This window comes from Phodopus roborovskii, unplaced genomic scaffold, assembly GCF_943737965.1.
Source record: "Phodopus roborovskii unplaced genomic scaffold, PHOROB, whole genome shotgun sequence".
NCBI lineage: Eukaryota > Metazoa > Chordata > Mammalia > Rodentia > Cricetidae > Phodopus > Phodopus roborovskii.
In genome coordinates this window covers 9633318-9651095 of record NW_026126625.1, presented here as the reverse complement: position 1 = coordinate 9651095, position 17778 = coordinate 9633318, and the positions used below count along the sequence as shown (strand labels likewise).

The window sequence follows — 17778 nt, the reverse complement described above, 5'->3', positions numbered from 1 at the left end:
AGCATTCGATGTACTACACATCTATTCCTCATAGAAATACCACCAAGTTGGAACCTGAGACCATTGCCTAAGGCTACAAGATGGCTCAGTGAGTAAAGCTGCACCATTTCCAGTGTGATAACCCGAGTTCAATCTCCCAAACCCACTATTTATTTATATGAGTCAGGGTCTCATTGCCCAGTCTGGTCTCACTCAGCTCACTATGCAGTTGAGCATCACCTTGAACTTCTGATTCCCCTGTCACTGTTTCTAAGTTAATAGTTTTTTTTTAATGCTTATGCAAATCCATTTTTATCCATTTTTTAACCTTCTCTTTCTTGTCCTGACTATGGCAGAGATTGTCTTATCTTTTGTAGCTCTGGTACCTGACCCAGTGGGTACACCAACATGAAAAACACCACACACACACACACACACACACACACACACACACACACACACACCTACCTACTGAATGCAAGAAACAAGGAGGTTGCCAGGCAGTGGTAGAGCACACCTTTAGTCCCAGCACTTGGGAGGCAGAGAAAGGAGTTGCTCTGTGAGTTTAGGGCCAGCCTTGTCTACAAAGCTTGTTCCAGGAAAGGCTCCAAAGCTATAGAGAAACCTGTCTCAAAAAACACAACAAAACAAATAAACAAAACAAACAAACAAACAAAAAACCCAAACCAAACCAAACAACAACAACAACAACAAAAAAAAAAAAACATGGAACAACTTGAAAGTTTTGGGGAAAAGGAAACTCAAGGCCAGAAGCCAATGCCTGTCTAGGAGAGAACAGTTTTGCCCAGCTAACTTGAAGGGGCTTTGTGGGCAGGATTTGGGAACAGCTTGACAATTCAAAAACACCTAACACTTGATTTAGTGAAGACATGGCCTTTTAAAACTCAGTCAAGTTGGTACTGATAAATTAGTTTACTAGGGTGCTCATTTTTTTTTTTTAATTGTAAAGTTGTAATTTTTCTTGGGCCATTTGTGAGGGGAAACAGGTCTAGAGTGGTTACTGCCCACTGGGGCTCTGGTTGCATTGCAGGTAGCCTGGAATGCCCTCCTCTCTGTCCCAGAAAGGGAAGCCTAGTGCCAAAGCCCACGGGAAAAGGCAGAGGCTCTGCCAACTGGACACCATGGTTCACAATGTTTCCAAGTCCCTGAGAGTTATATTTGGAAAGCAACCTGAAGCTGATTGCCAAGGGCACAGCGGATTAAAATTGTGTCTTTCATGATTTAAACTGTTGCCAAAACAATTAGAGAGAAACATCATAAAGGATAGACACAAAGTATCCATCCAGTTGGCACCTCAGGGTATGATGTAACGTGTGTAGGGTGGGGAGGAGGGACCATACCAACATTATTTGTTGTAAGAACCACCAGGCTCTGCTGTAATCGTGGTCACAGAAAGACTAGCTATACACACATACACAACAGCCACATGCAACACGGGAACACGCACAAGATGGTCCAGCACGATTATGGTAGTGGCTATTCAAAGTCTGGACTCTCAGCACTTGGTGGTGGAGGCAAGAAGCATCATGAGTTATAAACCAGCCTAGGCTAAACTGTCTCAAACAACCAAGAGGGAAAAAAAGGAGTATTAAATAGACGAGAGCAAGGTATTTTTAATTTATTCAATCCTCCTTCCCAATAATTTTCTTTTCCATAAATTCCCAATAACCCCCACCAGGACAGAAGTTGGTTTTGGGGAATGCATAGATACCTGCACACCTACCTCCTTTCATTAATCCCAACCGTCCACGCCCACTCTTTTTTTTTTTCACATTCCCGCCCCAGACAAGATAAGCCCCTCCCCAGACACGGGAGCCCCTCCCAGACCTCCCAGATGAACGAGCCTAGTTTCAGAAAGGGAGTTACTTCCAACGAGTTGCCCCGCCCAAACGCGCTAATCCACGCCCAGAGGCGGGAGTCCCGCCCACATGTGAGAGTCTTGCTTCAGACTAGGGCGTCCGTTCGGATGGGTAGCCCCGCCCACCTGTGGGGGCGCGCCGCGCGGTAACCCGGAAGTGGCGGCAGCGTGCGGGGGCGGGGCGGCGCGCTCGAGCGGGCCATGGCCGCCGCCGCCGGCTTTGTGTGCCTCGCTCAAGCCCCGGCTGTCCGCGCCTCGCCGGGGCTGCGGGGCCGCCGCTGACCCGCCCCGCTCGCCGCGTAACGCCTGCCCGGCCCCGCCCCTGGCCTCTCCGCCTCCTCGGCCGGCCTCCCGCTCCGGGCGCGCACCCTCTGCGCTCTCTGCGCTTCCCTCCCGCCCGCGGCGGGCTCCAGGCCGCCCCGATGCCCGAGCCTGGCCCCAGGATGAACGGCTTCTCGCTGGGCGAGCTGTGCTGGCTCTTCTGCTGCCCGCCTTGTCCGAGCCGCATCGCCGCCAAGCTGGCCTTCCTGCCGCCGGAACCCACCTACACGGTGCTGGCGCCCGAGCAGCGCGCGCCCGCGCCTGCTACGACCCCCGCGCCCGCCCCGGCGGCTCAGCCCGCCCCGGCCGAGGAGGGCGCGGGCCCCGGCGCGTGCAGCCTGCACCTGAGCGAGCGCGCCGACTGGCAGTACTCGCAGCGGGAACTGGACGCCGTCGAGGTCTTCTTCTCACGCACGGCTCGCGACAACCGGCTAGGGTGCATGTTCGTGCGCTGCGCGCCCTCCAGCCGCTACACGTTGCTCTTCTCGCATGGCAACGCCGTGGACTTGGGCCAGATGTGTAGCTTCTACATCGGCCTGGGCTCGCGCATCAACTGCAACATCTTCTCCTACGATTACTCGGGCTACGGCGTGAGCTCCGGCAAGCCCTCGGAGAAGAACCTCTATGCCGACATCGACGCCGCGTGGCAGGCGCTGCGCACCCGGTGAGCCCCGTGCTGCGGGTGGGGTGGGGGCTTGTGCTTCTGGATCGTTGCATTCGTTCGGGATCGCCAGCCCCGCGGGGTTGGAGAGCTCAGACTTAAAAGGGTCCTGCCTTCTTTTCACTGGTCCACGCGGCCTGGAGTCTTTGTGGCTCTGGTTAAACGCACGTGGCCGCAGTGGGGGGGGGTGTGCTAACGTACGGGCAAAACCAACTTGGTTTGAATTCAGTTGTGTGATGAGGCACCAAATGTCTGGTAGAAGTGACCTTGGGGTTTTCAGTGCCTGTGAAAGCAGGGGCGAGACGATGACCTCTGAAAGACTTTGCTAGTAGAAAATATCCCTGGGGCGATGACTGAACAGCCATTAAGGCTGGAGAGGGTCGGGTGTGGTGAGGACTTTGCCTCCTGGTGGGGCAGAGTAGCTGGCACTAGAAGATCAGGAAGTTAGCTGATGTTGGCACCTCCCCAAAGCCCCACCAGTAGCACAGGATGTCTTACAGGCCGGAGGGAATGTGTTGACCTTGAGTTAGCATTCATAGAACTGGGGGTTGTTTATTGAGGGTCTTTTTCATGCCAGGCACAATTGTCATAGTTTGAGGACAGACCAGGTGGGAAAAAAGAAAGAAAGAACTTAGACAAACGTTTGGTTTGTGGGAAAGTCAAGTGACCTGCTCTGTTTTGGTGCTTGTGACCTTTCCCACTTAATCCTTATAGCACAGGTGGCAACCATACCTGAGGTCTTGTCTGTTGTAAGCTTGGACTTCTTTAGAGGATAGAGTCCCCAGAATAAGGACAATAGGCACTGTTAGAAAAGCTTTGTGTAGTTCGTATGAAAATATTATTTTCTGGGCTCTAGTACATGGCCAGTGTAAAGATTGTGTTTCCATATGTGTTGCACATATGTTTATAAATTATCCCTTGTGCTTCTGGGGGGAATTGGCTTGTATAACAGAGAAGTGCTCTGTTGAGGTCTTGGAAGAGATATCCTCAATGGAGTAAAGCTTTTGGAAAATGATGTAGATAGATGAGGCTACAGATGTCCTGATGGACTGACTGAGAAGCCACAAGTAGTTACATGCCACCTGTTCAAGAAAGAATTTCAAAAGTATGTCTCACAAGCAGGGAGCGGCTGTGTGATATGCCACAGTACTCCAGAGGCAGAAGCTGGAAGATTGCTGAAAGTTTGAGGGTAGCCTGAGCTACCTGGTGAGTTTTAGGTTGGCCAGGGCCATAGTTAGACCTTGCCTGGAAGAAGTATCTGAGCTAGTCGGATGGCTCAGTGAGTAGAGGTTGCTTTGCAGGACAAACCTGGTAACCAGAGTTTCGTCCGTGGAATCCAAAGGTGGAAGGAGAGAACTGGCTCTGCAAGGCTATCCTGTCACCTCAGTAATTGTGCCTCCACACACTCCTTTCAAACATACAAACACAGTTTCTTTTTTCTTCACACAGTTATTTTTAAAAAGCACATGTCGCACCATCTTGAACTACTAGAATCTGCCATAGTGTAGGCATTAGAACTAAATTTTGGTGCTAGATGTTTGGAATGTCTAAAAAATTCTCACAGAGCGTTCCTCCGATATGGACCCATCTTTATTGAAATGAAAGCCTTTTATAAAGTTGACCCTTCACTCTGAATGTGTATGTGTCTGTCTTATCACATAGTTAAGCTGTAGTTGCCTTCTGCAGTCCATTGCCTATGAGAAGCATTGTTTGGGGGGTACATTAAAATTTGAATTACCTGATGGTACCTGTAAATTTTGCTTGGGTTCATTTAATGTTATACTAGAGCTCATACCTAAAAGTAAGTGTGATTTTTTTTTTTTATTTTAGTTACTTAAAAAGCTGTTTATTGGAGACAGGACCTTAAGAATCTCATACATAGGCTTGCCTCAAACTCACAATGAAACTGGGAATCACCATCACTTCCTGCCCCTCTTGTCCTGTGCTCTCCCAACCTTTACACTGACTGCCTACAGTAGGACACTTGTTTTAGATCTTGATCATGCTTTCACAAACACATTCATCTGTGGCTGCCTATCTGAAACCAACTGTTTCACAAAACATCTCCCCTCAACCCCCGCCCCCAAGTGGGTGCTTTACATAGCAGAGTGTGTTCTGTTTTATTTGACTTTAAAAAAAAAAAGTGCTGGGTGTGAAATGTTAAGAGTATTTCCCGGTGCCTGCGTGGGTGCTGCTTTCATCCACCCACCCCATTTTGACAGAAGGATAATCTCACAGCCAACCAGCAGGTTTCCTGACTGATACTTTGAGCTCTCCCACCCTGTTTTTTGTAGTCATTGGATTTCTCAAAAGGTGTGAGTCTGGTTTATTGTAATCTAGATGTTACCAGATTCTAGGGCTGATAGGGGCTCCTTGGCCACCTTCCTTTAGCCTAGATTGCTGTCTGTCTTGTCCTACTCTCAGTGGCCCTTTAGTAATGCAGTCTGGGGTAAGCCCATTTCTTCCCCTTCCCAGCTCCGTTGAGGTCTTTGCCATGGAAGGGTATCTTCCACTCCCAGTGCCAGTTCAGAACCCCTCTTCCAAGCCCAAGGTCTTCTGTGATTGGTTCTCTGACTTCCTGGTTATTCATACTGCAGACACTGGAGTGCTCACTGCCTTCTGAGTTCTCTCTTGCCTGGCCTGTATAGCATTCCCTGAGAAATAAGTTGTCTGATGCCCAGCATCCCCAAAGTCCCAAGCACAGGACCATGCCCATCCTGAGCTCATGACTGGCATTTTGAATGTACCCTTTATGTTAAGAGTATTGATCCTAATTGGCTCCTACTATATTAGGCAATCCTTTGTGATTGAAGGCCTGGTCCCCAGTATAGTGTTCTGAAGTGGAGCTTTGGGAGAAGTGATGAGATCATGAAGTCCCAACTTAGCCAATAGATTAATCTGTTGCTAGCTCTTAGTCAAGTGGACTATTGGGAGGTGGGGAACCTAGAAGCAGAGCCTGATCAGAGGAACTGATTCACTGTTGTACTTCTGAAGGTTATGGTTTGCCCTGGCCTCTTCCTCTCTTGTCCCTGTTTGCTAGCTGCCATAGGAGTGGTAGTGGGTGGGTGGGGACAGTTCTCCTTTCTCATGCCTTTCTTCCTAATATCCTTGTCACAGGCCTTTAAAAGCAGCAGAGCCAGATGAACTTGGATGGCCTGAAAGCTTTGAAACTGGCGCTAAAGTAAATCCACCATGAAGTTGTGTACTCCAGTATCTGTCACAGAAACAAAAGTGATTAACTCACTTTTGCAGCCAGCACTGGGTCCTTGTGCTTGTGTGGTGTTGTCACAGCTGCTGTTAATTGAAAGTTCATTGAGGGAAGGACCTCTGTTTTCTCTATTCCCAGAAACTAGCACTGGCCTTAAAATAGAGATCCTGATAAAATATTTGTTCAGGGTGTTGTATTTATATAATGAGTGAGTGCACTCTTGATGAATGGCAGGTGGTGCCTTCTAAGTTGCAGAGCTGGATCTTATTTTTTTACATTCAGAGTTTAGTGTCTGGGGATACAACCATCCACCAGAAAGGGGAGATTAGGTGTTCAAATGTATTGGCTTGTGGTCTCAGCCACTTTCAAGCTGATCTTATGACATTGTGGTGTCTGTGTTGAACAAAAGAATGATTATCCTCATTTCTTGTTTGTCCTCCGTGTTTTCATGCATTACCTGTGTGTGTAGCTCCTATATGTTATTATTGTGTTTATTAATAGAGAGCTGGAGCTCTTCCCAGCATGCAGATCCACTTGCATGGATAGAGGCAGAGAGGATGGTTTACTATTTGGGAAGTAGGTTGTTTTAAGGATTTGAACATTTTCTGAAGAAAAAAAAAAAGGTGTTGGAGAGAGGTAGGGTTTGAAGGCACTAGAAAGTGTGACCTAGTGTGGGAGAAGAAAGTTGGCGTGTCATAGGTGATAGCCAGGGACTTGAGCCTGATAGAGATCACTAGAAATGCCGATGCATCATCTCTGCATGCTGTGTGGACATTGCAAGTGTGCTATGAATATGGAGCAGCTGCAGGCTTTGAAGCATTTGTAGAGAGGACACTGGAAAGTATGGGGGCTGTAGGAGCCTCTGTGTTGCTTGAGTTGGGGGAGAAAGTGGCTGATATGTGTAGGGAAAGGTGAGGATAGGTGGGTCTAGGCTCTATGCATGTCCTCTAAGGAGACATCACTTGGCAAGAGCAATTGCATGTACACTGTAGATGTTCTACTGTGACTAAGTGGAAATGAACCTAAATAAGCAACCCCCAAGAATGTGGTACAAAGTAGGCAGAGTATTTCAACTGGATGTTTTGAGAATGTAGCGACCCAGACTGGGACATTCATGATTTGGTTTGTTAATGGTATTTATTGATGTCATCACAGAAGTCACCTCTAGGCTTCTGTTTGATGTAGGTGACAAGGACAGTGGAGGAGAAAGGCATTTGGTAACAGAGAAAGCAGATGCAGAGAGGGGAGATGAGAAGGAGCTTTTATGCCTTGGTTCAAAAGGCAAATTAAACAAAACAAACAAACAAACAAAAAAAAGACCCACTGTTTCCTTCAGTCAGCAAACCATTTATTAGCCATTGTCTGTCTGTTTCGCTCTCTGACAACTGAATTTAGAAGCAGCCAAACATGTACCCACATGCTGTTTGGTCACTTTAATGTCTGCCATTCATAGGATCTGTGATTTGGGGAATCCTGTGCAGACAGTAAAGCTGTGGTAGCATAGGTGGTGGGGGCTTGAAATGCACCTTCCTTCCATTGCTTTTGAATAGTATTTAAAATTGTCCCTCACAAGGTGTAATTGTCCTTAGGAGTAACACAGCTTGCCTTTTCTAAGCATGGTGAAGTTGTAGTGTAAGTAACCCCTTTGTTCTCAGAAGGAATACTGTGTGTGAGTTGAGAGAAAAAGCCTAGGATTTCTGCCTGACTCTGATAGGAGGCGGAAGCACAGTAGTATTTATGGAAAGGAAATGTACTGTCCTGAGGAAAGGCTGACTGTCCTGAGTCTACCCAAACCTTACCCTTAAGATCTCTTTGTCACCTACCCTCTGCCTCCTCTCTTCACCCTCCACCTTTAACTTCTTTCTGTTTAGCAGTCATGATAATCCCAGGGGAGACTAAAGTATTCATGGGAGGTTGTGTCCAGGACCCTGTGGATACAAAAGTCCACAGCTCAAGTTCTTAGTAGAAAATGGCACAGAATTTGCATATAACCCTTGTGTGTCCTTTACGTCATCTCTAGATTGCTTGTGATATCTAATGCAATGTAAATGCTGTGTAAATAGTTGTTGGATTGTACTGTTTAGGGAATAATGACCAGGCAAAGGTCTTGTTCAGTAGACCTGCAGTTTGTAATTTTTGACACTTCGATGGTGAATCTGCAGGTATGCAACTTGTGGACTTGTGGGCCAGCTGTCAGTGCTAGCTCACAGTTCCAGGAGCAGTGGGGAACTCCCATTAGGAAGAAGGTGATTCCTCTTCAGAGCAGATGTGTTCAGGCAAAGCAGCTTGAAAGCTGGGTCTGTCTGCCTGTCTTCACAGAGCCCTCCCTCTGTCTGCTCCCTCTTTCCCCCCATGCTTGGCTCTTAGGATTACTACTTTGCCCCTGCAGGGATCAGAGTCTGAGTTCTTGCCTCATCCCAGGGGAACCTGCTGACTGCGGTTCTGTCTGATGGACCTTGTACTTCTGCTGTGATCCAGTTGCAGGAGAAAGGCTCTTCTCTGGTAATGTGTAGCTCCTTCATGGGTTTGCTCTCCTCTTAGAATTTGGTTTAGGATACTCTTGAAGACGCCCGGTAACAGTCACTTAAACTGAATCTGGAAGAAGGGTTGTCAAAGCCCTTTATGGCTGACTGTCCTGAGTCTACCCAAACCTTACCCTTAAGATGTCTTTGTCACCTACCCTCTGCCTCCTCTCTTCACCTTCCCTCCACCTTTAACTTCTTTGTTTAGCAGTCATGATAATCCCAGGGGAGACTAAAGTCTGGCTTTTGAGATTGTGGTGTTCACTTGGTCACAACTTTCTCATCTGCACTGGCTTCTTTCTGCTAGCCTCATACTGAAGCTGTTCTGCTCCCCACCCAAACACACATAGGAGGTAAAGAACAATGATCTCTCTCTCTCTCTCTCTCTCTCTCTCTCTCGTATTCTAAGTAACAGATTCCTGAATTTTGATGAAAAGATGGGACTTCTAGACAGTAGATAAAGGTCAAATCTTTTAGATTTGTCAGTACTATAATTTAGAACTACCACTAACTTAACTCACTCTATTACTTTGTTCCTTTGTGCTGTTGTAGCAGCAATGGGCAATTTAGAAAGAGAAATTTCTTCCTTTTCATTCTGCAGCTTGGGAAGTGTAAGATGAAGGCACCAACAGGTTGTGTGGTGTGTGATGAGGGCCCTGCCTTGGCTTCCAAGAAGGTTCTTTGAATGCTGGCCACCTTTAGAGGGGTGGGAGCTTCTCCTCATCAGATAGAGTTGGGTGGGTGGGTGGGGCTTTATTTACATTTCGCTATCTTGTGTTTGCTTATAGTGGCCTTTCCTATAAAGAGAGTTTCTGAACCCCGCCTACCCTTATCTTCCAGTCCCTGTGGTTTCTCTATCCTATTCAGCAAAGAAAGGGTCCTTTTATGATGTGCCCACTCCCACAGAAGGCATCTTCCTTTCAGGGATGGGGCCATTTTGGTTCTTCACCTCTTGAAGGTGGGGATTAAGTTTCAGCATTGGTCTTGAGTAGGCTCTGCTTTCTATTCATTCTGGGTGTGTGACACAGAATCTTGCTCTTGAAGAATGGAGCACAGTTAATTCCTTAAACCGGGTCAATAGGGCAGTAATGTCACTGTCCTTTAATGACCTCATGTGTGGGCCCCTGATGAAAGCCTGGGAGTAATGGTAGTGAACAGCCGAGGAAAATAGGGAAGGCTCTTCCTTTGGGTGCTTCTCGTTTCCCTGCACTTCCTCTCAGACACCAGCTGACACTGGGGTTGCTAGAAGAGGTCTGCTGTGTGATGGATCCTTAACAGTCTGGGGCAGAGAAGGCAGGAGAGGAATTAGGGCAGAAGCTGCACAATGCAGGTGTGCTTGTGTGGTATGGGTTAAAAATCCCCAGCGTGAGATAAAGGTTCAGTAGTTTATTTTTTCATTAGGAGATTTTGCAGCTGGAACTGGCTTCCAGCTTATGTCCAAATGACACAGGCAAGGTTGTTTTCAACAATAGCCTGGAGAGGCACATTCTTGCCAGCCAGAGCTTTCAGGAGTTTTGTGATTAAGGGAACAAACTTTAGTCTAACAGATTTGGATTTAGGTCTTGGCTGTGCCACTTATAAGTTGCTTGATGCCCATGCAGATGCTGTGGCTTTGTCCACTTCCATTGAGTGTAACTGATAATGCCTACATCAGGTCCTGATTCAGCACCTCCACACTGTGAGGCACAAGCAGGAGATGCCATTGCTGGGGATTCTTGATAGAGCTGTTGGAGCTGCTGTGTCAAATGATACTGGAGACCAGTGCAACCGGATGCTGTTCCCCTACCCTGTCTGTAAGGAGACATCCACAAGGAGCCTACACTCTGGTGTAAGCTTAGAGCCTAGAAAAGAGACATTCTGGGGATTTGTTACTTTGGAGAGCCATGTGCAGTGGAGCTGTGCTCCTACCATTGTGTTTATATTCCCAAAGACTTTCCCAGGAGCAGAAACCCTACCTGTAACCTAACACGTTCAGTCACTTTGCAGGCTGTCCTTTATATTGCTGCAGCCACAAGGGAGGCCTCTCAGACACACAGGGGCCAGAGGCTTTGGGGGAAGTCAGGACTGGGCTGAAACCTTGGCTTCTCTGGCTATTGGAACCTTCTGGCTGTTCTTTGCTAAGGGGACAGCCATAAGCAGTCACTTGCCTGAAGATGGCCAAGGGACCTGAATTGTGTTTCCTTTTAAAATATGAATGTTCCCATAGTGCTTTGCACCTTCTATTCAGGGAGTGTTTTCAAGGCTGTGTAACAGAGCTCATTGATAAGTTCCACGATATTGATTCACTGTAGAGCTAAAGGGCCGTGGCACCATGGTGAAACTGGAAACCTGTTTCCAGGAAGTCTGACTTGCTCAAGTCCAAGGCTCAGGCGACAGTTAGCTGAGGATCAGTTACATGCTGAGTGGCTGGAAGAGCCACTGCCTCTCAGCACAGGACTGCTCACATCTTCAAAAGAAAAGGAACACAAAGAACCCCTGCGTGCTGCTTCACCTGACATTTGAAATGCTTAGAGTGAAGTGTGGGCAGTTGCTTTGGGGGAAGAGTGGAAAGCAGACCTATATTCAGAACATAGCCATCAGAGAATGTGCTTTCACATGAGAAGTGTGAGTGCTGGCTGCCACTGCAGTGTTAGGGTTGGAACTCGGAGGAGAGTTCCAGCTTAGCCTCAATTGACTTTAGTGATTGTCTTGATGCAGCCAAACTGTGCAGTGGTAACAGTACTGGCTGATTGTAAAGGTCCGTGGTGCCAGAACAGATCAGTTTTATTATTATCCTGTGTATGTTATTATGTGTGCCACACCATGTGGATGCAAGAGAACAACTTTGTGGAGTGGGTTCTTGTTTCCACCTCCATGTGTATTCTGGGGGATTGAACTCAGGTGGTAGAGCTTGGGAGCAAGCCCTCTATGTGCTGTGGGATCTTTTCCAGATTGTGTTATTTTAATTTTATATACCTGTTAGGAAAAGACTGTTCACATGCGAATTTGCTTCTCTGCACATTTTATATTACAATTAGGCTAGATGAAGTAAGTTAAGAAATGAACATGCCATCTCGGAGTTAATGGGAAAAAAATTAGTATTTCTACTAGATTAGGAACATACTGAGCCAAAAATAAGCTTGCAGAGGGTAAGAGTTCAGGCTGTCATCAGTGTGTAGAGCAGATCATCATGGGTTCCTGAAGTCTGAGTGTTCACCCTCTCAAGTGGCACTCACTGGCCTTTTCGTGTCGTACCTAGGCTTAGTGTTCTGTAAACACAGCCCACTCTTGTTCTGAGCCTGGAGAGCCCTCTGCCACCATGGCTTCAAACTAGAGAGCCCTTTGGTGTCTTTTCTCCTTCATCACATATCTAAACAGTCAGTCATTTTCCTGATACCACCTCTTTCCCATTATAGCCCTGGTCCCCATCTGCTCTCCAGAGGTCTCTCTCAGGTCCTGGGTGGAGATGTGTTGTGATTTGACTTAGACGTTAGCCCCTAAATGGTGGGCTCTTGATAGGGTTCCAGGATGGGGCAGGAAGGGGAGCTGCTGCACCACTAGAAAAGAAAGACCAGTGAGAACTTGACTGGAATGTTTCATCCAGGTAAGAGGTGATGAGGTAGTCTGCTCAAAGTTTGGGTGTATTTTAAAGGTAAGGCCAATAGTATTTGCTGATGCAGAATGGAAAATGGGAATGTCAGCAATGACAGCAGGAACTAGGTGGGATACACTCCTGTAATCCCAGCTCTTGCTGGCATCCCAGCACATGGAAGTAGAGGCAGGAGAATGCCAAGGCCAAGGCCAGCCTGGGCTACATCCTGTCTCAAGTAAATGATGAATAAATATACATATAGGTGCTAGAATGAAGCTTGAGTGGTAGGAAAGCTGCCCTTGTTTCTGTGGAGCTGAGTGGCTAGGGGTGTAACATGTAAGGCCCGTGCCGTTAGGCTTCTGAGTGAGGTGCCCCTCAGACCTTGGAGTGGAGATGGAAAAGCAGTGGTGCACAAGTGTGAAGTTCAGAAGTGCGAAGCTCAGAAGTCTGATAAGTTTGAGAAGCGAGAAAAGGATCTATCAAAGGAAAACACGAAAAGAAAGGAAACAGAACCAACTATGCTGACTAGTCTTGTGTCAGCTTGACACAAGCTAGAATCATCTGAGCACATGAATGGATGAATGTAAATTTAAAAGGTTAAAACAAAAGGCTCGCCATTTTTTGGCCTGGGCCTGCTTTACCCTCTGTAAGAGCACTGTTCAGTCCATTTTCTCCTTCTAGGGTCTCTGTAGTTGGTGTTTCTGCAGGCCTGGAGGAGATGTGTGCTGAAGGTCAGGTCACTTATGACTGGCCTCAATTTCTTTGGAGGGGACTTCTTGGGGTCAGATTGTGTGTGTTCTGTTTACCTAGCTTGTCTGTCTGGGTCACTAGTTTCCCTTGTTCCCTTGAGCTCCCCCAAGGCCCATAGAAGGTTCTGTGTGCTCACCTGTGCTGTGTACTGCAGCTTTGACAGCAGTCTGTGACTACATACTTCTTGGCTTCCACTGGATAAATTTTGAAAAGCCCTCCTACCAACCTGATGTGCTCTTGATCCTTTTGATGTGTGAAGTGCCAGAGACCCGTAATTACTTTCACAGGATTAAGGATGGTGAAGGATAACCATTTTAATTTCCACAGAGCTGGCTGCCTGTCTGTCTCTTCTTATTTTCCCTCTCTACTGAAAGTAGGAGTGTTTGGGACTTTTGCAAGCTTCTTCCCAAGCCCATTCTTATTTTTGAGTTTCCATCTCAAACTTTACATTTATCAGAGAACTGCAAAGTTAATAAATACCCCAAACAATTGGAATCTGAATCTCCTAGGAGTTGGAATTGTCTTTTCCATCTTAGCTTTTTTTTTTTTTTTTTTTTTTTTTTTTTTTTGTAGAATGAAAGGTTGCTACCTGTGTATTTCTGAAAGAGGGCTTCCCCCATCCCAAAGGCTTGGCTCCTCTCTGCCCATCTCTGGCATGTGCTATCTTGAATCATCTGGCTCCTGGTCCCATGCTACCCTTACCTGCACCTTGCCAGCACAGCAGACTTCCCTGTCTCAACTGTGATTTTTGCCTCTGCTGGGTTTTTCCCCTCCCTAATTCTCTGAGTAGCTTGTCTATGTTTGTCTCCTCCTGGAATTGTAACCTCCTTGAGGAAAGACACAGTCATAACTAATTGTTCTTAGACTTAGTAGGTGCCCAGTGCATTCTTCCTGTAGAGCTGGTCCTACCTGCTCTGGTAGCATTAGTGGATGGGCTAGATAATCAGAAGGACTGGGTTTATGCTTAAGGTTCTTTTCCTTTTCAGATTGAAGATCATAGGTCTTGACCTCCTTACTGGCTACAAAAGCATCAGTCAAAATCAGTCAAGTGACTGATTGAGTCTTCCCTGATTTTTTTTTTTTTTTTTTTTTTTTTTTTTTTTTTTTGTGAAGTCCTTCTTTAGTGTTGAGTGTAGGATAAGGACCTGGGAAAATTTAGGTCTTTTTGATGGCCTGCCATCCGGTTCCTCAAACCAGTCCTAATGAAAGATGAAGTTTTCTTGCTTAGAAAAATCAACATCCCATATCTGCATTCCAAAAAGGTAACCAAACTGCTTAGAGGGGACAGGGTTGGGGGGGATGTTTGGGGGAGGGGGTGTGTGTGCGTACATGTGTGTCTGAGTGCAAGCCTAGCCATTGTTAGGGAACTAACTATCATCCTTAGTATGTATATGCTCAGCCTTCTCATTCTGTTTTTATAATACTTGTGCGAATGGTCGTGGTTAGTACAAACACTGTCAGCTGACAATGACAATGTGGTTTCACTAACTGCTTGACTATTACTTCATCCACTCTGGAAAATCTCAATTATAAGCAAAGTAAGGAAATATGGGAATAAACCCCAGTGGTATCAGAATTCATCTTTGAGCAGTTATTAACATCCTGCCATACAGCATCCATCTCCACCAGGCTGTTATTAGTACTTGGTGTAGGCTGCTCTTTTCCAAAGGAAGAATGTAAAAGCATTGTAATGCAGCCATGCAGGTTGTCTGGTTCCTGGCAGGATCTCATTATCCAGTCTGATGGTGAGTAGGTGCACCCCACCTTCTTCACCATACAGTAGACACGGTGCTGGTTGACAGCTGGAGGAGGATGACGTTGATGTGTCATAGACTGAAGGGGCTTGAAAATAAATGCAATACCAGGTAGTTAGAAAGAAGGCTCTAGGTTATTGGGTGACCATTCTGACATCAGACATGCAAAGACAATGGAGGAGTCAGTGAAAGAGACTTGGCCAGAACTCTAGGGGAGCAGTGGCTTCTGGGTCCTGTCTTGGGGCCTCAGTGTCTCTATTTGTTGTAATGAGAGTTTTGTGCCCGTTCTGCTGAGGCAGCATTGGTTAAATGACTGTTTTGTGCTGGAGACATTTATTTTACCTATTATATATATTTTAGCACATCACATCTGTGAAGCAGGGACTGTGTTTGGTCAACCCATTTCACAGGTATAGAAACTGAAGACTAGGGGAAAAAGTAATTTGCCTTGGGTCACACATTGACCAGCAAAGCACAAAAAAAGCACAGTTTGATGCCAGGTGAGCTAACCTTGGGGCCTGTGTTCTGTTCTCAGATCAGGTGGTACTATACATGGGGTGTGTGTGTGTCTGTCTGTCTGTCTGTTTTGTGGGGGACACTCAAGCCTGAGTGTAGAAAAGATCAGAATTTAGAGTTCTGTATGCCAATTATAATTTTCACTGTCTGTTTCTTTTGTTTTTGTTTATTTTTGTTTTTTAAGACAGGATTTTTCTGTGTAACTTTGGCGCCTGTCCTGAAACTCCCTCTGTAGACCAGGCAGGCCCTGAACTCACAGAGATCTGTCTGCGTCCGCCTTACAAGTGCTGGGATTAAAGGTGTTCACTACCATCTGGCTCACTGTCTCTTTCTGTTTTGCCATTGGTGTGCATCAGTTACTTAAAGTCATGCACAGGCTCACATCTCCTGCTTTCATGTAAAGTTCAAATACCCGTGCAATTGGTTTATGTTTCCACTTCATGTATTCTTGGATTTCTTTTCCTGAATTGTAAGAAGATATGATCAGAACAATAAGATGTGTAGAAATTCCAGTCTTAGAGCAAATTGAGCCACTGATGTGTCTGTTTCAGGTGCAGGGCCAAATACCAAGTAGGACTTATGCTGCACACACAGAATATTTAGTTTGCATCTGAAAAGATGACTTTGAAGATCGTTATAAAGACTCCTACCACCCCTCAGGAACTCAAAGCTGTCATATAACAGAGAGTATTCTACTTCTGGCTCTGGAAATCACATGGAAGATGAAACATTGTCTCCAGTGAGCAGTTGCTTGTATTCCTGAGTGGTTTTTGAACCTTGTGCTTTCAGGTCCTCTGTAAAATGTGTTTGTTTGTTTGTTTGTTTTAGTTACTCTGTAGGCACTGGTGGTGCACAGAGGCAGAGGCAGGTGAACTCTGAGTTTGAGGCCAGCCTGGTGTATAGAAGAGTTCCAAAATAGCCATGGCTACACAGCACAGCCATGACTGTCTCATAGAAAAGAAAAAAATGAGTTGTTCCCAGTGTTTCCAAAGTTTGATAAGATTTTCTTTCTTGTTTTCTTTCTTTCTTTCTTTTGTTCATTCTTTCTTTCTTTCTTTTTTTTTTTTTTTAAGAAAACTGAAAGGAAATGAGTCAGTTCAGAGTATAGATCATCCTCAGAGATTTCAAAGATTTGGTGTTTCTAAAGGGGTTGCAGTCTTCAAAGTGCTCCAGAAACCTTTGATCCTTGGAACAGTTCTGTGGGAACAGCAGGAGAGGTGCTGCCTCCACTGGGGGGTTGAGGAGGAAGCTAGCAAGCAGTGGCTTAGTTGAGCCAGGGACTGAGGAGTGACTGAGGAGTGGCTGTCAGCTGCCATTTTCAGTGGCCACCTGCCTCAAGGAATCTGTTGGCAGTTGCTTCTGAGGACTAGTGTCTTCTGTGTTTACCAGCCCTCACTTGGGACAGCTGAGTGTTCTACCTCACTCACTGATACTCCTGTATTTTTATTTTATCTTTTATTTTGAAATGCTCTAATGCAGCTTAGGCTTTGAACCTGGAGCTTAACTTAGCATTGCAGGTACCTTCCTTCCTATAGACACAGGGCATAGAGTGCTTGTTTTCAGTAGCAGCTGCCTGGCCCTGGGCACTTGTGATTATTTACTGACCTGAGGACTTGGCTCCTGACAGGCGTGTTTCATCAACCACAGGGGCGAGTAAGACGTGTTCTGTGACCCAGTTGAAGGTATGATTCATAGCTCCTTAGCTGTTGGTACATTGCTCTCAAAGTTTAGAAAGTGATGGTGTCTCTTATACCTAAAGCAAGGGGACTCTGGAGACACATCCAGACAGTCTGCAGGCAGCTGGGCTGAATCAAGCTCCCACTGATCCCACTCAAGTTTAGTATTAAATTAGCCAGAGAGATTCAGAGGCATGGCCACTTGTGGTGAAACAGGCTGTGCCCTGCAAAGTTCTTGGTACTTGTCAATGGGTTTTAAGATTTTTGGCCCTTCTATTACTAGGAAAACCATCATGACAGTCACATGATCCTTGGTGGAATTGTAAAGATGGGAATGATCCCATAGATTCATTCCAATGGTACAAGAAGATTTTTTGACTTCACGGCAAGTTAGGAAAGCAATAAGCAAAGGCAGCACCAGTTCCTGGAAAGCTAAATGCAGAAAGTACTGCCTTTCCACTTTTATTTGCAGTAATTGGTTCCTATTTGAGTTTTTGCAAATGTAGTAACTCCCATATTTTATTGGAGGGAGGAAAGGGGCAGTTGGCAAGTATAAAATCTAGATGACTAAGATGTACTCAGGACTTAATTCCTCTCAAAAAGTACTAATGCCAAGTCTCTAGTTTTGTTATTTATTTCATAGTGCTGGAGATTTAACCTATGACCTTGCTCATGTCTGCAAGTGCGCCAAGAATGAGCCACACTACCAGCACAAGATTTGGTTGAGTGAATTATCAGGTTGTTGATAATTTTCATGGTCCCATCTATATGTGTATTGTTTTAAAATGCACTAGGTTTTCCCTGGACAAAAGCTAGGGAGTGGTCATCTCCCTCCTGTGTGGTTCTCTCTTGCTCTTCTCACCTGCCTCCAAGCCCAGTGTGCAACTCTACAAATAGTGGGTCAAGCAGAGCTGCACACAGTGTCTGGGGAGGGTTCACTG

The 17778-nt window shown here is 46.1% G+C and overlaps 1 protein-coding gene across 1 annotated transcript in view; it reads left to right on the top strand.

Moving 5' to 3' along the window:
• The first annotated feature begins 2043 nt into the window (after nt 1-2043).
• Nucleotides 2044-17778, top strand: part of Abhd17c (abhydrolase domain containing 17C, depalmitoylase) — a 38948-nt gene continuing 23213 nt past the window's right edge. The window contains exon 1 of the mRNA XM_051206530.1: nt 2044-2843. Within this exon, the coding sequence (XP_051062487.1) occupies nt 2281-2843 (563 nt within the window). The 5' untranslated portion in view covers nt 2044-2280. The remainder of the gene's footprint in view (nt 2844-17778) is intronic.